Source organism: Typopeltis vanoorti, chromosome 2 (genome assembly GCF_054136105.1).
Source record: "Typopeltis vanoorti isolate ZY-2024b chromosome 2, IOZ_Tvanoo_1.0, whole genome shotgun sequence".
Taxonomy (NCBI): domain Eukaryota; kingdom Metazoa; phylum Arthropoda; class Arachnida; order Uropygi; family Thelyphonidae; genus Typopeltis; species Typopeltis vanoorti.
The window spans coordinates 109,723,183-109,734,449 of NC_143550.1; the positions used below are offsets into that span (position 1 = coordinate 109,723,183).

Below are 11,267 nucleotides of genomic sequence, written 5' to 3' on the forward strand. Positions count from 1 at the left end.
TCAATTTTTTAATAGCAACTCCACGAAATTTCAGATTTGACATTGCTCATCATTGAAAACTTCCATTGAATTTTAACAGCTGCTGTGAATATGCCTGAAATTTCAAAGCAGCTGCTGATAGTATAGAAAAGGAATCCAAATCCGAAATATTAATTTAATTATATTGCTTATTTTCAAAGTTTTATAACTTTGAAATAATAGTAAGAGATGAGGAAAAGAAAAAAGGTAAACAGTTCAGCGCAATATTGCTAGAGTAACATCCGTTTTTTTTTCCGGTTCTACTTCATAAGCCTTCTTCCACAATAGTTAATTATTTTGTTATATCTTCCAAATAGGAATCTGAATATACAGACGAGTCGTTTTGAATATAAATATTTCATCTTACCTTTGACTGTTGCTTCCGTCATTTGTGGTTCAATAGGTAGAGATTCGAAGAGGCGTTCCATTGTTTCTGTTCGAATGCCTCGTTCGTTTCGTTTGACTTTTATTTTCACGCCGCAGCTTTTAGACAAAGTTCCTTAACTATTCCAGTTGCGAACACTGTCCCACTCACCTGTTTACTGATGCCTTAAGACACTGCGCTCGTCTATCTGGCGAGTGGAAAATCTAGGTCTTTACTCTCAGCAACAACAGCGCCTCTGCCCTTACGAAAGCGATAGTGAATGCATGCAAGCATGTTTGTTTATGCCACGTGTTCACCGTATGCGGGAACCCCTACTAGCATTTGATGTGAACAAAAACGAAAGGGCTTTTTTTTGTGTGTGTGTTATTATTCTTATTATTCCTTTCATTTGATAGTCAGCAGACGGTTTCGGAATATTTCTTCCCGTGAATACGATGTATTCTCAAATGCTGAGCGAATTACGAAATTGGTGCATTGATCAAGTTCTGTTCTTAAATTATATCAACATTTGACAATATCAGAATTAAATCAATAGTTTTTCGTTTCTTATATAAGAAAAAAATTAATAATTCAATGTAAATTTATTCAATATATGCAGTTTTTGTTTATTCTAAACCATATTTCCCAGTAATGAAGTATATTACTCCTGTGTATAAAAACACCTTTTATTATTTAAAATTTGTTTGCTATAAAAAAGTAAAACTGTGTAGTATCCGAGAATTGTTTCAGTATGTAACGAACTAGTGTATGACTAGTTTGTTGCGATTTTTTTTACAACTTAGTTAGACTATAATGGACTATAATAAATATAATAAATTTACCGTAGTTTATTCCTTTATCCAAGTGTAAGCATACAAAGCTTGCGACTGAAGTATCTTCAGGACTGAGGCAACTCGTGGTAAAGGTGGATGAAGCTCTCGGCACTCCTTGTCTTAGTATAGTATCTCCCATAATGCAAAGCACATCTCCTTGCGGACATGTATAATGCTATGCATTAAGGGAAGGGCCACTATCCAGACCGGTTTCGACCTTTATTGAGGTCTCATCAGTGGGAGGTAGACCCAGAGGTGGTGATACCAAGGTGGAAGCAATGGAGATATCATATTTACCTATACAAGTTGCCAAAAGGTGTCTTACCTTATTATTAAATTAATATTAATACTGATTTAAAAAATAATAATAAATAAATTAATAAATAAAAAAAATTCCAACATGTTTCTCTAAATCCAGAGTAATTTAATAATAAGGTGAGACATTTGGCAACTCGTATAGGTAAATATGACTTCTCCATTGCTTCCACTTTGGTATCACCACCTCTGGGTCTGACTCCCACTGATGAAACCTCAATAAAGGTCGAAACTGCTCTGAGTAGTAGCCCTTCTCTTAATGCATAGCATTGTACATGTCCGCAAGGAGATGTGCTTTGCATTATGGGAGATACTAAGACAAGGAGTGATGAGAGCTTGGTCCACCTTTACTACGAGTTGCTGCAGTTCTGAAGATACTTCAGGCGCAAACTTTGTTTGCTTACACTTGGATAAAGGATTAAACAAAATTTATGACTAGTTTGTTATTAGAATAAGAAAATGTGAGGTATTAAAAGTATGTTACATACCGATAAATATCTCCCATTTTTCAAATGAAATATTATTTTTTCGTAATTGTTTTCCTAATACATATTTCTGTTCTTTTTCTAATTTATGTGCATTGAAACACTGACGAGTATGGCCTTTGTACCACAAAATGAATATTATGTAATAAAAAAAGTACCGAAATAAAGAATTATAAAGTGTGATAAACTTTATATAATAAAATTATAAAAATAACATTATTAGTTTAAATAATTTGTTTTATACTACGGCAGCTGGTAATTTATGGCGAGAATTACATTAAAGGTGGTGAAGAATCGAACTGAATTTGTTTTAAAAAATGCTATGAGTATTACTTTTTTCGATAGTGAAAAATCCATTTAAAGGAGACTTACCTTCTTTCAAAAGGAGCCTGCTTCGAAAGGAAATTTTCAGGTTTTTTAAAACGAGTTTCCTTAATTTGATTTTAAATATCAGGTGCTTTGCATGCTAAACACTTGAAATTGATGGCATATTTTTCAACGTCATTTCAAAGAGACCTGTATTTCTTTGTTTCTACAAAGCTTATTAATAATGTCTTAATTTCCCATTACCGTCATTGACACTACTTTCAGTTAGAAAAACCCAAAAGATTTTTCATCTGCAGATGAGAATTGGCGTCTCATACTGAATATACAAAGTGGAAAAACAAATGCAATTAAGAGACAGCGTCGTTGGCTTCATATTCTTAGTACCTTCGGGGGTAATTTCAACCAACCCTATCCATTTCCTCTCCACTCCCAAAAAAATAATAAGGGTAACTTCCTTATGATTTCGATATTCTCATTTGAATATTGCAATAACAGGTGACAATTTACTGGTTTCAACAATCAATGAAATTTCGTGAAAGGATTATTTTTTTAAGTTAAATTCCACAATAAATATAATAAATCGATCAGATGATGTTTACTATGCTCACCACGTTTGAGTCGAAATATTGGTTTTATCGTTTTAAATAATGGTTTAGCTTTGAGTGTTTCTTTTTTTCCCCTTTAGATCTTAATATCTCTTGACGAATTTCAACTTTCTGAAATGGTACGAAGTGCCCTAGTATTTTTAAAAAGTTTTAAAATATTATGTAAGAGTCTTTTGCAAATGAATATTATAATACCCGATATTTAAAAACATCCTTAAAATCTGTGGTAAAAAATTAAAGGCTTAAAATAACATAATTTTTAGTTAAAGGTATTGTTTCCGGGAAATTCCCATGTTACTTCTCTAAATAAACTATTATTTTTTATGGCTATAATTTTTTATAGACGACTGTCCGTCGTCTTCGGAAGCCTTTTCCCACGTTCCGAAGACGACGCACGGTCGAAACGGCTCACACGCTGTTACTCCCACCCCTGACTTTTCCCCATCAATCCTTCCTCTTCCCCAAAAAATAGTTTCTATTTTCAGATTCTTCTCTCACCCTCCCCCAAAGCGCTCTCTACCCACCCGTAATAATAATAATTTTAAACATATAAAAAAACCGGTTTTTTTTCAATTTTTTCAAATACTTCCCCAGCATTACTTTACCCCCACTTTTCCCAAACCCCCTCCCTTTAAGAGCAGATGAATGCATATTGCCGGGATAAGGAGATAGCCAACAACATCCAAAAAGGTATATCCGAATATCCTCCTATATTATTCTTCATATATTACTTTTATAACACATCATGTAATGCCCTAAAATTTCAGTAAAGAACCAATGACATTGGAAAAAAAGGGACACTCCTAAACGAAGGTAGGCTATATGGCCATAAAAAATAATAAATTTTAGTGTTTGAGTTATTTTGGGCTCATGATAACGTGGTAAAAAATAACATTTTTATACAAAGTTTATTTTTCTTTACTTGGTTATCAATTAAATTAAACTTGCCAACAAATTCTATCTTGTTTAATCCTTTATGCAAGTGTAAGCAAACAAAGTTTATACGTGAAGTATCTTCACGACTAGGCTAGCCCAGTCGTGAAGCATATATAACCTTGCTATATATGCTTCAACAAGTTTCATCGTGGAATAGAGAGACTGTTTTAGCGAAAATATTTGTTGTTTAAACTCCCCTATCTCAGAATTGTTTGAAGCTTACAAGAAGATAGTATTTCTTCTATAAAAAGCATAGCCATCTTTATCGGAATACTCGATGTGTTCCATTCTTTTAGTTCCTGCATCATTCGCAGCGAATTTTTAATCCTTTCTTGTTCACAAAACCCATTTTTGAACGGAGTGTTCGAACGACTGTTTCGAGAAATCACCATTTAAGACACTGCAGATGTTATTTGTAAAGCATGAAACTCTTTGTTCATATGAGAGATAAGTCTTTATTAATAAGGTGCCTATCATGCTGACTGAAGAAAACGCAACTGATTCTTCTTCTTTGTATTATCAAGAAGTTGCTAAACAATGAAAGTAAGGAAAAAAAATTCAAAATTAAATCTCCGGTATTCGCATTTTGATTTTTGATGGTTCGAAAAGTTCTCTAAGGGTGTATTTTATATTCAACACAATAACTATCACCAAATGAATGTTAAGAATGCCCCTTATTCGCGCGTACATATAGATACAGTAGCACTATAGTATAATGTCCACATATTCTAAATTCTTAGTATTAATCAACTACTGCTGCTTCGAATATTAACTGTTGAAATTTTAGCAATATTATAATTTTAAAACAACAAAGGAAAAAGAATACTCCACTACTATAAAATACCCAGGCAACAATAAAATTGAGAGAGTTGAAACTTTTGAAATACCATTTTAGAGAAGTGTGCAGGGCTCTCCATCCTCGCAATATTTGTAACTAATGCCTGGAGGAACCGGTAAAAGAGTCTGTCCCAAACAATATAGGAAAAACTTAAATGTGAAAATTTATATCATATAATACAAGGATGATAGAGCGTTATTTAATAAGATAATAAGGAAACTGAAAGTATATGATTGAAATCTACGTACAAGGACTTGCAACTTCGCAACGCACATAAAAATTATAGTAATGTTAAAATAATGACAGTGGGCATAAATGGAGAACTTAGAAGTAGAAGGTAGCAAATTAGAACAAATTTAAAAACAATAATCCTTAGGCGCGGTAATAAGGTAGGTTACATTATTAAGACACTATTAAACATAGAAATCTAGGGTGTTCTACTATGACCAAACTTACAACTATTTGGAAAATACAAACCAAAGTCCATAGCTCAATGGTTCTCCCACAGTTCATCATGGTGCAGGGACACGCACCAGTTCCTAATTCTAATTCTAACAGTAGGAACAAAGATAGATAAGTTTTGAAAACAACTGTTTGAGGCAAATAAATAAAGCAGCAGTAACTGAAAATTTAAAATGAATAAGGAGAAGAATTACGCGACTACATTCAAATAATAGAACACCTGAAGTGACTTCAAAAAAAAAAAGTTCCATGATTGGATCCAGATAAAAGAGTAGGACTTCCTGACTATTTAAAAATCAATAAAAATGCAAAAAAAATATAAAATTGATATAAAAATGAAAAAAAAAATGTATATATATATATATATATATATGAATAATAGTGCTATATGGTTTATAGACTTGGTTGTCAGTGATTACCTAATTTGCTATATATATTATTTCATATGCATATCCCTTATGTTTATCTAGATAAATTAAATTTCTTAAAATTTGAATATTTGTCAATAATACTTTTGTAATTACTTATTGCTTTAATATTTAATTAGTTGTTTTAAATATTTTATAGACTTTGGAAATTTTCTTATATATTTTAAATACACTTTTTATATATAAGTAATATATAAAATGTAGTTTAAGCTTGTAGTTCAACTTTCCCGTGTGGTTGCCGGGATTAGGATAACACGAATGTAGCTAATGCATGTCGTACGAGGCGACTAAAATTGGTACCCAGGGAGGGTAATGGATGGCAATGCTGTAGCCAATGAAGTTCTAACTGAGGCTCGGCTATTGCTGTTACCCTCCTGCCATGATCAGAGCTTTGATAGCTCAATAACACCTTATCCCTACACTATCCTCTACAGATAACGGGGAAGATGAAAAGCATTATTGCTTCGCCCCTTTAAGCCAGTCCTGATAAGGATAGTTCAACGGAGGAGGGGGAGGGGGAGGGAGTCCGATGGTAATCGACCCTGAGATGCGGTGATTACCCCTGGACGGTAATGGATGGCAATGCTGTAGCCAATGAAGTACTAATTGAGGCTCGGCTATTGCTGTTATCCTCCTGCCATGATCAGAGCTTTAATAGCTCAATAACACCTTATCTTTACACTGTCCTCTACAGATAAGGGGAAGATGAAAAGCATTCTTGCTTTGCCCCTTTAAGCCAATCCTTATAAGGATAGTTCAACGTTATTTATCATGCTTAATTGCATGATATGAAGAAGTGTATTAAATTATTTTCCTTCATTAAACTAAGAACTTAACAAACAATGGAAAAGACAGGGGTTTACTACAAGTGGAGTGAAAAGAGTCCCTCTAAATTTTACTCCCTGAACTGAAAAGGAAGAAGAAAACATACCAGCTTGTTTTCTTCTGTCTCCATTCCAGATTAGAAAAAAATTAATTTAACACCTATTTTAGAGATCATGTAATATACAATACTTTTAAAGTTGAAAACACATTTTTACCACATAAAGATTATCGTAAATATAGTAGGATAACAAAAAGTCATACATCACTCATAGATTACAAAATACTAAAAAGAAATTAGCAAAATTTGTTCATGACACAGGAGTTTTCACAGACGTTAATGTGGAAACTGACCACTTCCTATTAATTTAACTAATCCAATTTCCATTACAATGGTTCAGAGTAATAAAAATAATAATCAAGTAGCCAAAATAATTCATTGGCATGTATGCAAAAAATATGGCTTTCCTACTTCTGATAACTAGTGGCAGCATAAAATAGAGTTAGTGCTGACGAAACAGCAACAGAAAACGAAACAGAAAAAATTTCCTGGGACTTTAGAATACAAACTGATCGGCATTTGAACACAATACACCTGACATGACAATTACCGAACATCAACAGGTTTGGATTATTGATATTGCAGTACCCAGTGATAACAACATCAACAACAAAGAACTGGAAAAAATTACTAAATATCGAGATCTGGCAATCGAAGTTGGCCGGCTGTGGCCTAAACACACCAAAGTCATCCCAATAGTTATCGGTGCATTTGGTGCAATTTCAAAGAAGCTATCCAACTATTTACAAGAATTAAACATCAACGAAGTGATCACATATGATCTACAAAAACGGCATTACTTGGAACAGTCCATATTTTACGACGCTGCTTGAAGAACTATTCTTAAATTCTTGGGCAGAATTTGAATTTCTCTATATCACAGGTCAAATTGTTGTTTGAATGATATCTTGTTTGTCTGTGTATCAATTATGTGAATATAATAATAATAATAATAATAATAATAATAATAATAATAATAATAATAATAATAATAATAATAATAATAATAATAATAATAATAATAATAATAAAAGCACAAGAAGAAGTTTGCTTCAAATTCACTCTTAAAAGATCCGACATCTGTCTGCCCGTGTTCACTGGGCATCTACAGATGCCGTGTGGTCACTTCGATGCTCGGTGATGTTCCACACTAGGCCTCGCCATGTAGTTCTGTTGTTTGCCCTTCTGGCAGCCTCAACTCTCTGAAGATCAGTCACTCCACACACGCTATCCATCCATCTCATTGATGGTCTACCCCTGCCTCTTTTCCCAGGAACTTTACCTTCTATTACTGTTCTGAGAAGTCCTCCTTCCATCCTTTCTATGTGTCCAAAATATTTTAACTTTCTTCTGCAATATCCTTAAGGAGCCTTAAAGTTCTACTAATCTTTTCTAACACCCATTCATTCGCACGCCTTTCAGTGTATGATATTCTCAACAGCCTTCTGTAACACCACATCTCAAAAGCGGATATCCGTTTCTTATATGACTTCTTTAGGTTCCAAGTCTCGCATCCATAAGTCGCTGTTGGAAAAACAACTGCATCTAAAATCCTCAACTTTGTTCCCATGGAGTTAGATCCATCCTTCCAGATTTTAGACAGGTCTCTGACTGTTGTTTTAGCCATTCCTAACCTTTTTCTGACATCTTCTGAACAGCAATTCTTCACATTAATAATGGATCCCAGGTACTCAAACTTGCTGACTTCCTCAATTCTTTCTCCATAATCTTTGTTTAAAAATCCCTTGCGGCTTTTTAAACAAATATTTTAAAATAACAGAAGATATACAAAACAGTGATTCATTCGAAGGAGAAGATTAAACATAACTGGAATATCAAAGCATGCAGTAATCGGAAGTTTGAGCAAGAAGAAAGAGAAGAATTTTTTTTCCAAGTAGCTCAGTTGAAGATAAGTTTAATACAACAGAAAGAAAACCCATAGCTGAAAGAAATGTGAGAAAAAGAGACATAAAATGTTGGAATAGTTTGATACCCAAACTTAACAAAACTAAATCCGGTCTTATAAAATTTTGAATAGTTTGAATCAAGAAACAATATAGAATATATAAGAATCGATATGACTGTTAACTCTGCAATATTTTTATCAGACTTTGGCGACATACCACAATATAATAAGGGTATCATAAAAAAAAAACTGTTTGAACAAAATATGAAATATGAACTCAAAACAGAGAATAGCCTCGATAACCTACTTACTTCGGTTGTAATTAAATCATCCTGCCTAACTTCATGGTTCAATGTTACTTCATCATCATCATCATCATCAAATTCCTGCCATGTACCCTCAAGGGGTGTACAGGATATGATAGTACTACATGAAAAAAATTACATCATTATTAATTTCCTATCTACAATTTTCCTCCAAATCAGTCTGTTACTTGTCAAGACTCCAACCTTATCAGATCTTATATTTCTATCGTCTAAGGCACTTTGTACCGTATCAATCCACCTATATCTTGGTCTTCCTCTGGGTCGTTTTGCTGCCAACCTGGCAGAGAACACTTGTTTTGCTAATCTTTCCTCGCCCATTCTGTTTAAGTGACTTAATGTTACTTAGGTAAGAAAAATATCAAAATAAAATGAACTTTGATTTTGATTCTATTACACAGATTCGTGATCATGCATAAGCATGATCGCGAATCTTACACGGGAAATAAAATAAAGCCGGTTTTTCTTTATGCATTAAACTTTTGGTTGTTGCTGCTAATTCGCGAAGTGGATTTCTTTCATGAGAGTATCGATGAAAAAAAAAAAAATCAAGGTTACTATTAACCCTAAGCGTAACCATGTTCTTAGAGCAGACTCCTTCTCATCTTCTGTCCTAAAGGCTCCAAGCAAAAGGTCTTATTCTTGATGTGAAGATTTTATGCTGTTGTTGTCATACCTTATAAGGTAGAAGTTGCAGATTTCTGCTTTGGACGATAAGGAATAAATAGTTGCTTGTTAGTTGATTCAGAAAAGGACATCAACTTGCTTCAGATAATATTCGAAGTGTTTGAAAGTACTCGCTAAACCTCTAGGCCTATATACACAATTTTATGGAAAATATACATACTTGAATCCTAAATTAAACCATCTGTAGGGAATAGGAAAACAATAATTGTTCATTGAGGAACTATCAGCTGAACACTTAAATTGCAAACAAGGAAAAAGAAGATGAATACATGTCTGTGTTAAATCATCTTATAATATTTCAGGAAGAAGGTAACTATCTTTTACAGCAGCAGAATTAAATTTTTGAAAATGCAGCAAAGATATCAGGGAAGCTCACTTTACTAGTCTTTACTAGACTGGCTAAGCAATCTCACTGTAAGCCACAATAACCAAGTGGTTATAATTGATGATATGAACATTGATATATCTAACCAAAATTCCTCATTTACATGAGTACCTGAATTTACTAGGTAGCTAAAACTTTGCAAATGCTATAACAGATCACTAGAAAGAAAATCGAGGAGAATAGCCTGGTAGCTGATATAGCGATCACAGCGACGTATTCGCCTCAGAGTGTGCATACTACCTCATAATAAAGAAATCTTGTAGGATTATATTTGAAGCATACTAAAGAGGAAAAAATCTGCATTAGGACTCGAGTAGAGTACGGTTATATTATACATTCAATAGTAAATCAACAAACCTATAGGCACAGCCCTGTGGAAATGAAATTTGCATCTATAGCGCCAAGCTGCTGAAAAAAAAAACCGTTCTCAGTTCGAATTAAACTGCTGATAAAAGAACTTTTCTAATCCTTGCTTTGACCGGTTCCCAAGTTAGTCGATCTCTAGCACGGACAAGAGAGGTTTTTCTTCCGGAAACTGGGGGTTTTCGTCCCATAAACTTAAGAAAATCGACCTTAGCGCCCAAACATCTCATACAATCATATATTTCATTAAAAATTCGAAGAATATTTAACGCAATGTAGGGAGAGATGACGACACTTGTCTGCTGTTACTTCACCAGATGCCGTTTATAATTAGTGAGTTTCGAGTTGATGAGTACACACACACACACACACACACACACACACACACACACACACACACACACACACACACACACACACACACACACACACACACACACACACACACACACACACACACACACACACACACACACACACACAAGAAAGCGACTGACGACCACAAAACTAAAGAATAATAGGTATTCACCTTGGATTAACTATTAAATGCAATATTCGAAACAGGACATATTCCTTTTTATATAAGTGGAAGCATGAAGGACATGGACAACTCCCTTCTTATCTTCAATTTTCTTACTAGAAAAAGAATAACAAGAATCTTAACTAACAGGTTTCAATACTGTTTTCATGATATTCAAATAATAAGCACAAAATTGATTTACTCATAGATTGCAGACAACATAATTCTCATAACAAGAACAGTGATTAATACTAGCATGACTAAGGCTTTTCATACAATAGATTCACATCGTTTTAGAAACTAACAGCAAAAGGAATCATTGGCAAATCTTTCAGTGGTTCACCTGTCAAGAGGAAATCAATGTAAGAAGGGAACTCGGTGCACCAACAGAAACATCCTGTGACTTGCAACAAGGACACATTTTGTCTCCTGTGCTATTTACTATTTATATGAGTAGTATCCACAGACTGATAATAAACGGCAATCTACTTCAGTATCCAGACGACATACTCCTATAAATCGTCAGAAAGCAGCATAATAAAGAATAAAGAGATATAAATCAACTTTCAAATTGGTTCGTAACATGCCA

General features: G+C 33.8%; 1 protein-coding gene across 1 annotated transcript in view; it reads right to left on the reverse strand.

The window, feature by feature from the left end:
• The window catches only part of LOC150109326 (retinoid isomerohydrolase-like), a 60,113-nt gene extending 59,519 nt beyond the window's left edge, over positions 1-594 (reverse strand). Inside the window, exon 1 of the mRNA XM_090407445.1 lies at positions 386-594. Within this exon, the coding sequence (XP_090263571.1) occupies positions 386-446 (61 nt within the window). The 5' untranslated portion in view covers positions 447-594. The remainder of the gene's footprint in view (positions 1-385) is intronic.
• Positions 595-11,267: the final 10,673 nt, after the last annotated feature.